At 40.9% G+C, this 15103-nt stretch overlaps 3 protein-coding genes across 3 annotated transcripts; all 3 read right to left on the bottom strand.

Moving 5' to 3' along the window:
* Window positions 1–2467: 2467 nt before the first annotated feature.
* Window positions 2468–3394, bottom strand: LOC104522468 (olfactory receptor 1509). The gene has a single exon (XM_010164805.1). The coding sequence runs from the start codon at window positions 3392–3394 to the stop codon at window positions 2468–2470; it is 927 nt and encodes a 308-aa protein (XP_010163107.1).
* A 3422-nt stretch (window positions 3395–6816) lies between these two features.
* Window positions 6817–7788, bottom strand: LOC104522386 (olfactory receptor 4S2). The gene has a single exon (XM_010164694.2). It carries the CDS (start codon window positions 7786–7788, stop codon window positions 6817–6819), a length of 972 nt encoding a protein of 323 aa, XP_010162996.2.
* Window positions 7789–11968: 4180 nt separating this feature from the next.
* Window positions 11969–12904, bottom strand: LOC104522303 (olfactory receptor 4S2). Its single transcript, XM_010164584.2, has one exon. The coding sequence runs from the start codon at window positions 12887–12889 to the stop codon at window positions 11969–11971; it is 921 nt and encodes a 306-aa protein (XP_010162886.1). The 5' UTR covers window positions 12890–12904.
* Between the last annotated feature and the right edge of the window lie 2199 nt (window positions 12905–15103).

The raw sequence follows: 15103 nt of genomic DNA, 5'->3' as shown, positions 1-15103 counted from the left end.
GTTGGAACTGGATGATCTTTAAGGTCCCTTCCAACCCAAACCATTCTATGATCTCCATAATTTGAAGAGCTTTTATTTTATAGATACTTGACTTTGTGATATTTATTGTTTACTGCTGCTAGTTGTTGATAAAGTATTCTCTTGTGTTATATTATATTGAACTCCCTACCATTGCATTATATATTAAAGTGGTGACAGCAAGAGATAAGACATACTAGACCTGCTCTGTTCAAATAGCTGAGCCTGATTCTAGCTATAAGCTTCAGCAACAGGCTGTCCCAAATTATTCCAAATATGGATAAGCACATGAAATTATCTCACCCATTGATTTATCTCACCCAAATCTGCACCAGAAGTGAGTCTATCTTATCTCATTGGTCTAAGCTTCCTTCATGGTAAAAAAAAATAAATCCAAAAACACCCTTTTTGGGCAGCGTTCTTCTTCTCTTTGAATAGACATGTTCATATCAAGGATCCACAGATCTTTGGTGTGAACTAAAAAGAGCAGACAGGCAACACAAGTGAAGCTGAATGCTTCTGAGATCACATACCTGACATCACAAAGTGTAGAAAGCAAAAACTCATGCTTTCTACTTCAAATTGAGGGATCTAAGTGATGGAATGTAAACATAACTCCATTGCTCTCTTGTGTATCCTGAAATATTATGTCAGGTGTAGCCATGCTACCTTGTTGGGATAAGATAAGAAAGGTCTGTGACACATAATACATACTAAGGTAAAAAAACAAAACAAAACAAACAAAAAAAACAACAAAAAAAACCTAATTCTTGGTTATTCCCTTGTGGGAGGGAATTCAGCAGTTACGCTGGTTAGCATGAAACTCGTGTTCTTCAGGTCTTAGAAATTAGTGGTGAAAGACCTGTTTCCCGTTTCCCCTTTCTTCTTCATGCCAGAAGGTCGGTCATTCTGTCACAGCTACTGTTCCATTCTGCTAGAGCAGCAGATTTCAACACTCCAGGCAGAGTTGCTGCCTTTCTGAATTGGGAAATAACTTTGGTGTGCATTTCAGAAATTCTTGTATGACCCAAGCAGAAGCTGCCGTGTAACTGCTTGTAAGTCCCTCTGGTAAGGACTGGATTACTTGCCAGGTTTCCTTATAGACCTTTGATCTCCTGATGTCTATAAATACACATCAAAGTTCCATTGTTTACCTGACACAAGCCTTTTTAGAGATTTTTTAAATTATTTTTACAGTGCTGGGAATTGCCAAAACTGTAATCAGACTATTCTGGGATTCCTAGACTGTAATATTCTAGTTCCACATTGTCCTGAAATGATGTTTCATTTGAGGACATTTGAATGATGACATTTGAGGACATCATCCATTTGAAATTATTTGAGCCCAGTTTTAAATATCAACTGAGTTTGTCTCTGTTATTTCAGATAATTTAGAAAATGCCTATCAGAAGCAGTCCAAAACTGAGAAGCAACCTGAAAACTAAGGGGCCTAAAGCCAGTCACTGTGGACAACTCAGTGTTTTTTTCTACACAACTAATGATTTTGGAGCTGAAGTAGAGGAAATAATTTTCTTTCACCAACAACATGGAAAGAGGAGACTCTTTCCATGGAACTCTTTATTCTAATCAGATTTTTTGTGGTATTAACAGTAGGTAATATCTTAAGAAGGGATCTAAAATGGGTTTGAACAGGTTGTAATCACTTGCCATGGCAGAGAAATGGCTGTGGTGGTGGGAAGAGTCCATCCATTTTTTAATGAGAAACATCATGGAAACAAGCATAGAAAAGCAAAGACAAGACAACAAGGGGTTAAAAAAGACACTGACAAAGACCACAGTTGTTCAGATTTTCTGCTTTATAGTTCAGGGAAAAGAATTATCCGTGCCTTAAACATTTCTCCATGTTTCTTAATAAACAGTAACGACATTCGTGCAAGTTCTGTTGTGTCATGGTGGTTTGCTCTTTCCAAGCAATGTTCAAAGGCTGCTCAGTGTTTCCAACCCTTGCAGATCCAGTGCTCAAATGGTTGTCCTCAGCATAATTCCTTTTCCTTTAGAATTTTATCCCAAACATCTGATTCACTCGCTGTATCACAAAGCTCAGTGCTTAATGCTATCACTCTATACTTATGAGTTTGGTCCTCCTGACTTGGAGTGCGCAGAGAAGGATGTTCTGATTGTCTTCAGAAACTGCAATTCTAATTGCAAAACTATTAGTAAAAACCTTTAAAATGTCTCATCTCTCCTGCAGCAGTGGAAAATCCATAGGTGGACTAAGGGGACCTAAAGCCCACAGAACATGTAAAAGTACCAATGAAATCTATGGCTCTGAAGAAACCAAGGTTAGGTAAATTCCTTAACTGGAACTAAACATTCTTTGAATTTCAGATATTGTCCTACATGTTGGATTTCAACCCTATTTCCATGCTGCCATCTGCCATTAGTCTGTAGAAAAGTAACTCCAGGTTTGCTGCAAACCCAGCTTGTCTCAGAAGACTTTATAGCGCTTCCACAATTTCCACATGGACTCCTTCACCTCGTTATTCCTCAGGGTATAGATGAGGGGGTTCATCACCGGGGAGAAGACAGTGTAGATCACACAGATGTGCTTGTCGAAGGGGAAGGTAGAAAAGGGTCGGAGGTAGATGAAGATGCAGGGTATGAAGAAGAGGGTGACGACCATCACATGTGAGGCACAGGTGGAGAGCGCCTTCCAGTGCCCCTCAGTGAAGCGTGTCCTGATTGTGACCAGGATGAACATGTAAGATGTGACCAGCAGCAGGAAGCAAAACAGGGATATTAAACCACTGTTGGAAACCATGAGCCACTCAGTGACATAAATATCCGTGCAGGCAAGCCGAATGACAGGTGGCACATCACAGAAGTAGTTGTTGATGGTGTTAGGACCACAGAAGGGCAGCTGGATTGTGAGCAGTGTCTGGACAATGGAGTGGAGGAAGCCCCCTGCCCAGCAGGCACGAACCAGGACCCAGCACACTCGACGGTTCATGATGGCTGTGTAGTGCAGGGGCTTGCAGATGGCAGCGTAGCGGTCATATGCCATCACAGTTAGGAGGAACATCTCTGATGCCCCAGAAAAGTGCAGAAAAAACAGCTGGGCTATACAGTTTTCAAATGCAATGGCCTTCCTCTGGGAGAGCAGGTCCACCAGCATCCTGGGAACAGTGACAGAGGTACAGCAGATATCTAAGAAGGACAAATTGCAGAGGAGAAAGTACATGGGTGAGGACAGCTTGGGGTCAGTCCTGACTGTCACGATGATGAGAAGGTTCCCCAGCAGAACCATGGCATAGGCCAGGAAGAAGATGGTAAAGAAGAGGACTTGCAGCTCTCTTGTATTGGAAAGCCCCAGGAGGATGAATTCAGTCACCCGGGAGAAGTTTCCCAGTGCCATCGCTTCAGCTCAGGTTCCCATAGCGTAGGTGTGAAGGTGAAGTCATGGACTGACCAGGATGAGAAGGGGATGTGCTACAGCTCCAAGGTTCATGGATGATGAGAGCAGGATGCATTTACTGCTGTTCTGCCTGATACAGAGAGCACAGTGTCACATCATCAATTACGGCGAGCAGTGTTTGCAAAGAGCACTGTCCACCTCTCTTCTCCAGCCTTCCCACTCTCTTTTCAGACTTCTGGCCCCTCCACAGTGACCATCACTCCTGAACTCCCTCTGACCACTATTTTTCTGCGTGGTAGTTGGTGTGACAACGTGTGTGCTCCCATTCTGAGCTTACCATGCTCAAGCATCGTCTACAATATATGGCTCAGCCATGAGCTGTTCCATGTTCTGCTCCTGATTGCATTCCTCTAAACTGACGAAAGGGCTCTCCAGTTAGCTGGTCCACTCTGAAACTAGAAATACATGCATAGAAACCAGGTCTGGGAGGTTCTTCACTGGTATTCCTCTCCATTGAGCTACCAGCTGTTTGGTAGCTCGAGTGCTCTCTTAGGTTTGCTGTTAATAGAACATGCTCTCCTGAAGAAATAGTGTTTTCCAACAAAGAAGAAGCTGCAAAACTCTGTTTCTCTACCTCTTTGTCACTCAGAATAATGTTGAAAGTTCTTCAGCAGACAAATACACTCACCATCTTGTGGAGGTTAAAATGAGACCAGCAGAGGAATGCTCATTTTCATTTACAGTCACACCAAGAAATTCTTTAGCTGCTCATTTCTGCCTAAGAGTTTAGAAGTCAGCAAGCACGAGATTACTACTAAGCACTTTCCTCAGGTCCTGCTCTGGTTTCTACCACTTTCCAGTAGTTCTCAAAGGTTATTTTTCTTTCCCATCAAACAGGTTTGCTTCATGCATAATTCAGAAGATATGTCTGTAAATCACAGCACTAGTTTAGACATGATCCCACTTTTTCCTCTCTGCCTCTCCCAAGGGCTCCATAGTCTTCCAGAGCTAGCGTAGCTGCTGAGAGGGTGAATGGTCAATAGTGATCCCTGATGTTGGATTAGACAGAGACCTGCAGAACAGGCATCACAATTTGAGCATAGAAGCTCTGGCTCCACTTATAGTCAACAAAGAGGAATAAAGACTTTAAAGGCATGACTCAGTTTACCTTGTTTAGATCATTACACTACAGTGAGATGACTTATACCTTGAAGAGAAAATACATCTGTCCTTGAGTAGAAATGGAGAGCAGATACCTGCCCCATGAAGATATCTACAATGCAGTCAAAATTAAATAAATCTGCTTTGAAGGATCCAAATGCCCAAAATGTCACAGTAGCATTTAAATGTTTCTGTATGTTTTTCAACAGATTACCAAGGATGTCTCTCTGCCTTTCACATAAACAGACACAACCACACACATGTGCTTTAATATGCCATAGCTGGTACGAAGAACATCAGTAAAGGAGAGGAAAAAATGGTCACTACTGTACCTAGTTACTAAATGTTGATACAATATGAACTTTCAAGCCTGAACTCCACAGGATTTGTTGTCTGAAAACGTTTTAAATCATTCACTCCAAATCTATTTCAACTTATTCATCTGACAGGTCAGGGCATTGTTCCACTCCTCTTCCTCCTGCTTGTAATTGCCATATCCTTGCTCTTGTTTAGGTTCCTTGTTGCATTGAAATATTTCAGGACATTTTCAAGCGATTTTTCTTTTCCTGACAGATTACAGGCAAATTTTTACTGTGATAGTATCAATGTCCCATTTTCCATCCATCATTTAGACAGAAAAAAATCCAATGAGGCTACACCTCCACAGTTTTCTGAAGTGACCTCTGTGTTTCCCGCATCTTCCTTCTCCCTAAAGTCATCCCATCCCACCACAACGTATAAATACTCTTGGTGTACAGACTGGGTACTAAATATAGGCAAAAGATAATTTTCCACTAGTGGAGCTGTACCTGTGAGAACTGTGTTATTACCAAACTTTACACAACTACCTGAGGGCCTTATTAAACAGTTTTGGAGGCTGGGTCCCTTGGTGTGCAACAGCACACTAATTTGTTCAGTGACCTTCTGTGTGTGGAGTTCTGAAGGTTAATAAAGAGAAGATAAGACACCACACACTTCTAAGCACTCAGAAGCATTTTGTATTAAAAAAAAAAACCCCAAGTCTCTAGTAATAAAAACATAAATGTAGGGTTGTACTACCAATCCCTGCATGGAGACATTGTTGGGCACCAAGAAATGTTGCTTGAGATCAGAGGAGCTGCAGAGCTAGGACAGGTTGTGGTGGGAAACTGCAGTCACTCAAGGATAATCTGGATGCCTCATCAGGATGAGATATAAAGATAAATTAATATGAATGTTCATTCTCCAAGACAAAGGAAGGTCTGGGCAGACCAAAGGTGTCAAAGTTGATATGCCACTGGGAGCTATGGCTCAAGTTCAAATCAGCTTCAACTGTTTGTTCTGCCTGTGATGTTAAATGAGAAGAGATCCCCCTATCTTTATCTCAACCCACAAGCTGTTTTGTCTCATTTTCTCCCCCTGTCCTCCACCATATGGCCTAAACTTCAAAGATGGGAAACTAGTCTCTGAAAGCGTGCAATCTTGAAAAAGAAGAAATGTGATGGCTGAATTTTATAGCCATTCTGCTTCATCTTCAGGAGGTGAAAGGAGTAGCCACTTCCAGTGAGGAAGAACCTGGAAATCTATAAAGGAAATCTTGGTGACTATTCACCTGTTTTTACCCTCTAACAGTAGGGAAGTTAAACCTTCCTCTTCTGTCAGTCATCACTACTTCTTTCTCTTCCTATTCTGTCCAGAAATATGGAGAAATGATAAAAATTCTTTGTCCAGGTAGTGATGTTTTACTTCTAACTTTTCTCTCATCGTAAAGTAACAAGGACTTGTTGCCATATTTCGTTTCCATGTCATCAATTACCTTGAGGCATATGAGTGAGTTGTCAACTATTTTAAGGCCATCCTATCCCTCTGCTTCCCTTCACAGAATATTGGTGCCTCTAGAAGTTTTTAGAAAATTCATGCTTTGACTACAGTCAGTCAATTTGCAGCAGAAGAACATTGCCCAGAGTCATGAGATTCTAGGACCATTTCTACATTTCCATACTGGAAATGACTGAGGAAAATGTCAACCCAGCAATAACTTTCTTATTAAGATGATGAGGAATGTTTTCTGTGTTCAGCTAGGAACTTGGTTGTATTTCAGTGTGGAGAAATATGGAATTCTCCTATTTCCACTGAGATACCTATCTCTTAGATAATACTAGTGTAATAGCTCCAGACTACTGGTCAAAACATGAGATTTCATCCAGTGTCTTAAAACAGAGCGACATTACAGGAACATCCCTCCTGAACAATTCTCCATCCTTCCTGATGGTTTCTTAAGCTCATGTCATCTTACAAACGTGCACTGTGTCGGTTCGTTTCTCACTCCTATTCACTTTTCTGCTCCACAACTTTTTCACAGCATTTTTCACCTCTTCATTTCGGAGGGTGTAGATCAAGGGATTGAGCATAGGTGTGATGATAGTGTAGAACACAGAGACCATCTTGTCTGCTGAGAAGGTGATGGAAGGACGCAAATAGATAAAAATACATGGCCCGAAGAACAGAACTACAACTGTGATGTGGGAAGTACACGTATGGAGTGCTTTCAGATGCCCTTCAGAAAAGCGTGTCCTCACAGAAACCAGGATAACACCATAGGACACAACAAGAACGATAAAACAGCCCAGAGGAATCACACCGCTACTGGCAACCACGGTGACACCAGTGATGTAGGTGTCAGAGCAGGCCAGCTTCAGTAAAGGCTGAAGATCACAGACATAGTGGTCAATCTCATTTGGCCCACAAAATGGCAGCTGAATGGCCATCAGGGTCTGTACCGTTGAGTGTACAAAGCCTCCCACCCAAGAAGCTGCCACCAGCCAGCCACAGACATGCCTGTTCACAATATATGTGTAATGAAGTGGCTTGCATATGGCGATGCAACGGTCATAGGCCATCACTGTGAGAAGGAAGATCTCAGTACACCCAAAGAAGTGGCCCGCAAACAGTTGAGCTATGCAGCCCACAAAAGAGATGGTCTTCTTCTCAACAAGAAGGTCATGAATGAGTTTGGGAGCTGTGACAGTAGAGTAACTGATGTCTACAAAAGACAAGTAGCTCAGGAAGAAGTACATGGGAGAGTTCAACTGTTCACTCGTCTTTATGGTAATGATGATAAGGAGGTTTCCAAAAATGATAATGGCATAGAAGACTAAAAATAAGGAGAAGCACACTTTTGCTACTGTCTTATCTTGTGTCAATCCGTGGAGGATGAATTCTGTCACATTGTTTTTGTTCTCCATAGCCACCATGTAGACAGGACCTGAAGCACAGAAAAGAGACACCAGCTATGGCATTAGACATGGGACATGATCAGTACACAGACATACCAACCCCTGGTATGTTAAATATTAAACATATGTCCTTTGTTGTCTTTTTGGGACAGTTTCCATTTAAGGTCAATGCTTCCCTCAAGGAATAACAAGTGATATCCAAATCAGAATGAATTATGGACATATATAACAACAAGCTCAGGTTATTTATTTGAGCAGGGTGGTAGAAATAATACCCTCAAGAGTTCTAGTTCTCAACTTTGTCTCTTTTAAAAAAGAAGACTAGTTGCCAGGTCCCCTCAAGACCCACTTTTACACTATAATGTTGATTTAGAAATAAAAGTTGACTAAAAGAGACAGTGGGGCTATAATTCAAGTCTCAGCACTTTGATCATGGCCCGAAGAAGGTCCTTGCACAAGCAGTGATTGTACTTTCCTTTTCAGTCCTCTAAAAGATTGCAAAAGGACTACTCATTATCTCTCTGACTGTGATAGACCTGAGTGAGTCACAGAAAGAGCTGACCAGTGTTTTCTTGAATCATCTTTCTTAACAGCACATGACTGAACTAGTTTGGAGCTAATTTGCATTAATGGTGCAGTGTAATGAAGTGTAATGAAGTGAGGTTTCCATATCTCACCCAGATCCTGGATTTCATGTGGAACACCTCATAAATACACCTGTAGTGACACTGGGGTAATGAATGCACCGCTGGTGACCCTCCTTTACTCACAAACCCTCATGAATTCACCACTGTGGCATTCCCCTCGTGGTACACAAGTATTACCAGTGTTCAATTCATACCTGAAGATAGAGGTGACAAAGGTGTAATAACCTTGTCTGTGATATCAGCAAACCCTTTGGGGTCTGAATGCTGTTTGACAGTCACAGGACACTCAGTTCTTTCTCCTGAAGTCTCTGCCTCACCTCCTGGCTACTCCCCAACTAGGGTAGGAGGGAAAAAGCTCTTTAGTGTCCCCATCACTCCCTCCATGCCACTCCATGAGCACTGTGGGGAAGACCAAGGTGTTTGTGCCATGACCGTTGTTGCCTGACACGTCCAACTCAGACAACGTAAGACTGAGCGTGTTGGAAGTGCTGTCATCAGCTCCTGAGTCCTCTCTGTAACACCAACAACATCCTTTTGATAAATCTTTCTGAAAATGGGATATAACTGGGGGAAAAAAGCAAACAAGACACTAATTAAAACAAAGGCTGAAAAACTTGAGGTTTTTTCTAATTCATAAAATAAATCTCCCAAAAGTCACTCACCAGAAATGCCTGTTTTCAAAGGTGGGATTTCAGTCAAATCAACATATGTCCATAATTCATTCTGATTTAGATATCACTTGTTATTCCTTGAGGGAAGCATTGACCTTAAATGGAAACTGTCCCCAAAAAGACAACTTCAACAAAACAAAGGAACAATATCAGAAAACTTACACAGTTCATAGCTGTCAGTCTCCAAGAGTTGGCTTGCTATTCCACCTCTGATAACCTCCTCTAACCACTTTAGGTGGTTTCAGCAGAACATCTCAGCTGCAAGTTGCTGCTTAGGTGTTGTGAAAGCAGTCCATGCCTCTGCAAGCGCTGGAAAGAACAGCCTGACTCTCTTTATGCATTTCTCATTCTGCAAAAAAAAATAACCAAACCAAACCAACTTCCAAGAGCATCAACAAGAACAATTATCTATCACAAGAGGAGGAAATTGTAGCAGAAATATTTAATGTAAATCACTCAGCAGAAGCACACAAGACTATCAGGAGTAATGGGATCCCAGAGGCATATGATGTTTTGTCAGAAATCACCAGTGGACAAGGAGCTAAAAATTGGATCACTATTAGGGTGGTCTCTGGAGAGTGATGTTGGAGTGTGGTCATCTGGACTCTTAAGTTGCACATGGGTTTGCTTGTTTGTTTGTTTGCTGGCTGGCTTTGTAAAGCTGTCCAGATAAATAGACTTTATTTACTATTAGACATTTATTTTTTCTAGTAGCATTTCTAGTTCAAATAAACATCACACCTGGCCATTTACAACCTTTATATTCACCTTACCTTTGCAATCAGACATTCTTGAAGTAAAGATGTCTCTTACATGGGACTTTTCTATAAACTGTGTTTTCTCTCCTAAGCTGATATTTCTCATATGCATTCTTAATTCTTATTTCTTATTAACTTGTTCTTACCACTGCGTGTTGACAGCATAAAAAAAAACCCAACCCCAATATCACAACTGTGCTGTAGACTGTTATCGCTTAGACATCTGCTGTACAAATTTGAAACAAGAAGTAAACCAGGAAATTATTGCAAAAAATTTAGAAAGGTTTGTGGTTAGTCCTCACTGCTTACCAGGTATTTTTACAGAGACAACGTAAAACACAGAAGCAACTCTTTAGCTCACGTATTAAGTTCCTATAAGAATTCTTAGTGAAGTGTAGAGGAGCCTAATGTTGTTTTCAGTGACACCTTCCATAAGCTGTGGTTGAATATTTACCCAGCAGCACCTAGAAGTGAGATTCCAGAAAAAAAACCTTTGATGTTCACCCCCAAAGCATTAAAAATTATATATATTTTTAATATATATGTATATATATAATTTTGTGTATATATATATAAAGTTATAAGCCCTAGCTTAGGCTGGGAACACCTTCAATCCTACTTAAGTCACGTTAAGGTATAACACAGGTCCAGGTGTTTATGGGGAATGTATGTGAAGAAATAAAAGTGCTTCAATTACTTCTAAATGGCACCAAGTAGGTCTTTTCCTTCCTCTCTCTGCTGATTTGCTGGTTTTCTCCTGACAAGGTAGATGCCAGGGTCTCTTGTCTCATTGGGGCTCCTCAGGTGGAGACCTTGAGCTGCTATAACTTACCAGCCTGTGGCACTGCTCTGGTTTGGTCTTTCATCCTGATGTTTCATCTCTTCCCTCCTGCAATAGCAGGTGTGCCAGCTGTTCCCATGGAAAACACACTTCTAACCTTGTGTGGGTGTGTAACTGTGCTCTGTGGGACCACATTTAGGAGTTGTCTTGCATATTGGAATAGTTCCTAAATCATTTTTTTCCTTTTTTTTTCTTTTCCAGTGATACATGAAAATGTGCCTCCAAATACCTTCTTTGGTAACTACTTCATTTTTTTACAGCCAGCATGGTGTCTTTCATTAGATCTATGATTCTGTTTTAATCTAAACATTAAAAAAAACTGAGGCAGAGCTGAAAGATAGAGGGGATGGTTGGAAGGATGGCATCAGTGAGAGGTGAAGTAGACAGGATTATAGAATTATTATATATTATATAATATTATAGAATCATAGAATCATAGAATGGTTTGGATTGGAAGGGACCTTAAAGGTCATCTAGTTCCATTCCCCCTGCCAGCAGCAGGGACACCTTCCACTAGACCAGGTTGCTCAAAGCCTCATCCAACCTGGCCTTGAACACTTCCAGGGAGGGGCAGCCACAGCTTCTCTGCCCAACCTGTTCCAGTGTCTGACCACCCTCACAGTGAAGAACTTCTTCCTAATATCTAATCTAAACCTCCCCTCTTTCAGCTTAAACCCATTTCCCCTTGTTCTGTCATTAACTGCCCTTATGTTATTATATAACTTATAGTTATTATAGCACTATTATATAATATATAACTATTATATAATAGAATATAACTATTATTATAGTTAGGGATGGAAGGAACCTTTGAAGATTGTCTAGTCCAACCCTCCTGCCATGGGCTGAGACATCTTTCACTAGATGTGACAGTTTAACTGAGCTGGCAACCAAACAAGGCACAGCCACTTGCAGCCCCACCCCATTCCCCTCCCACCCAGGGAATCAAGGAGAGAATTGGAGGGATAAAGGTGAGGAGACTGGTAGGTTGAGATAAGAACAATTTAATAATTTGAGTAAAAATAAAATAATAATAATAATAATAGAAAAGGAACACCTGATTGTCACAGAGTTCCCAATGTCTTTCAAATCAAAAGATGAACCTTCAGTGTCTTTCTAATTACACCAGAAGCTAACAGCAAACTTTGATCTGAAAAGCAGTTCTTGGGAATTCTCACAAAATAAATTATTGGGGAATTTTCACAGAAGAAATTATAGTGAAAGTTGCTTTATTTTCTCCAAACCCTTGGAAATGTTACTTCAGTTCTACACCTTTCCATTTTAATTTCCCACTTTTCTTTTCCACAGTTTTCTCATGGCATTCTTTACCTCCTCGTTTCTTAGCGTGTAGATGAGTGGGTTCAGCATGGGTGTGATGACGGTGTAAAACACCGCCACGTTCTTGTCCTCCGACAGGTTACTGGATGGACGTATGTAGATGAACGTGCACGGCCCAAAGAACAGGATCACCACAGTGATGTGGGACCCACAGGTGGAGAGGGCCTTGTACCACCCTTCAGATGTTTGACTTCTCAAGGAAACCAGGATGACAGCATAAGACACGACCAAGATAATGAAAGAGCTCAAAGTTATCATTCCACTGTTGGCAACGACAATGATGCCCACAGCGTAGGTGTCGGTACAAGCCAGTTGTAGTAGGGGGTGGACATCACAGAAGTAGTGGTCAATTTTGTTAGGGCCACAGAAGGGGAGCTGAGTGATTAGAAGAGTCTGCACTATGGAGTGCACAAAGCCTCCTACCCATGAGCTGATCACCAGCCGGCCACACACACGCCTGTTCATGAGGGTGGTGTAGTGGAGAGGTCTGCAGATGGCAACGTAGCGATCGTAGGCCATCACTGTGAGGATGAAGATCTCCGTGCAGCCAAAGAAGTGTACCCCAAACAGCTGTGCTATGCAACCCACAAAGGAGATGGTTTTATTTTCAACAAGGAAATCAGCAATCATTTTGGGAGCTGTGACAGAAGAGTAACAGATATCTACAAAGGACAGGTAGCAGAGGAAGAAATACAAGGGGGAGTTCAGACGTTGGCTGCTAGTCACAGTGGTAACAATGAGCAGATTTCCTGCCACGATCATCATATAGAAGAACAGAAACATCACAAAACATATTTTCTGCACCCCCTGATTCTCTGAGAGGCCCAGAAAAATGAATTCCTTCACGCTGGTTGCGTTCTCCATCTTAATCAGTTGGGCGGCCACATGCAATGTACAGCCTAGGAACACAGGAAAATAAAGACAAATGAGTCATCAGGTTCTTTAATTATTAATAATGAATTATTTATCAGAAGAGTATACAGACTAAGATTAGTATTAAGTTTATGTTGTTTCTTTTTCTTCCTCCTCTAGGTATTTAATTCTTCTTGCATGAGGCTTCAGCCACGACTGTTACCACACTGAGGCAGGTGAACTTCTCCATCCTGGTCCTCCAGGATTTTGAAGGGCTTGGATCTATGGCTGGTCTGCTAAGGACAAGTCCAGAGTGTTCACCTTGAGCTACTGATGTTTAAAAGCAAGTCTGTGAAAATAATCTTTGTTAAAACAGTGCCTTTAAAAATACCTGGAAATATTCCTTGGAATGCTGATTTAATTTATAAGTAAAAATAATCTTTGAATTGTTGTTCAGAGGGGAAATGAAACCACCCACAGAGAAAAAAAAATAACCTCTTGTATATATACATTTGGGAACATAAATTTGCAGCTTCATGAGCTGAACAATGAGCTCTGGGGAAGTTATCTGCCATGGTGAAAACAGCAAATAATTTCACATATGACTTTAGCATTTCGCTTGCTCTACATCTCAGCAATGTTCCTTTGAGAGGAAGGAAGAACGAAAGGATCTTTTCAGATCTTCTGTCCCACCATTGTATGAATTTTACTTGGTACTGATTTGTGATACACTCTGGGGAATATTCTCAAGGGTTAATTTCTGTTTAATGAAACCAATCTAGCTGGTGGTCAAAGTCTCGCTATAGGTAGAAGAGATAAAATAAGGTCCTTTAGAGAACCCTTTCTTTTTCTATTGGCTAGGGGGAGTCTAAGTAAATTAACATCACCAGGGTAAAATTAACTTCAGAGAACAATCCCTTTTGTCCCCTGAAAGTAGCTCAGAGCTTTCCATAATGCCATCCCTGTTGGTTTTTGGGGGGGTTTTTTGGTTGGGTTTTTTTGTGCTATGGCTGAACCCCTTATCTCTAGGCATTTCTACACCTCTACAGGTTCTCTTTTCAGGCATGGTCACATTCCAGTGTGAATCTGGGGCTTCTTTGGTTTGGCCTGTTCCAGCTGTAGCCCCCGGAGCAGTACATGTCACTAGTAAATAAATAATCTATATTTTTAAAAATACTTAGTCCTTAACATTACTAACTTTCCTTTATACACTCAGATATCAGAGTTGCTTTGGTCAAAGAAGCCCAGAAACCACCAGATTAAATTCTTTACAGAGTTTAACCATAGGCAACTCTTAGAAACAAATTATCATTTTGTATGGGATTCATCTTAGTGTCAAAATATTTCCAGTCAACTGCTGTTAAAAATCACTATTACAAGAACACAAATATTTCTCCCTGCTTGTGCAGGTGATCTGAGCAGATCTGTGGAATGAGTCAGTTAATTAAAAAATGATCTAGCACCTTTTTCAAATCAGAGCAAAATCAGAACCACTGGTGCAGGCAAAAACTGATCAAGCGTCCACAGGAAACACTGAAATGGAGAAAAACCCCAAATTTCTCTCAAACCCACAAAGTAAAGCCTAGAGAGGAACTTGGGAAAGTTAGGGACTTTTCCTGTGCTTACGGCTGTGTTAACAGTAGCTAAAAGATGTTCAAGAAGTTGGGTGAAATTTACATGGATAATTCCTTTTCTGAGATATATTCCAGAAAAAAAAAGATGGATAAGAACAATGTGATATTGATTTCTATCTAGTCTTACCAAGTTCTGATCCTTTCCATCCCTCCTCTTTTCACTTAGCACTGACATAGTTTTCTACAGAAAACAAAAGGACAAAACAAGGACATATTTATGGCTGGGCAGGAGTCAGTAGAGAGAAACAACTGGGCTCCATCTAGACCAGAGCAGAACTGGAAGCAAACCCCACCAGTCCTGGTGTCATATTTAGGCAATCAATGGTTCAGAAAGGAGTGATCAAAAGATAAATAATCAAGGAAAACTATATTCCTGAATCACAGCAGATGGGAAACTCCTAAGTTAAAACAAGGGGTATATTTTGGAAAGGATTGTAAAGATAAGAACCATTCACAACAGACAGCTTTATTGTGTGTCCCTCATGGTAAGACCACTGTCATCACCACCAAATTACATTTTATGATATATTCATCTGCCTCATTCCGTCTCGTTGACTTACATCATATAGGTGCCTAAATATATATATATTTT

Source organism: Antrostomus carolinensis, unplaced genomic scaffold (genome assembly GCF_000700745.2).
Source record: "Antrostomus carolinensis isolate BGI_N321 unplaced genomic scaffold, ASM70074v2 scaffold6450, whole genome shotgun sequence".
NCBI lineage: Eukaryota > Metazoa > Chordata > Aves > Caprimulgiformes > Caprimulgidae > Antrostomus > Antrostomus carolinensis.
This window is presented reverse-complemented; position numbering and strand designations above follow the sequence as displayed.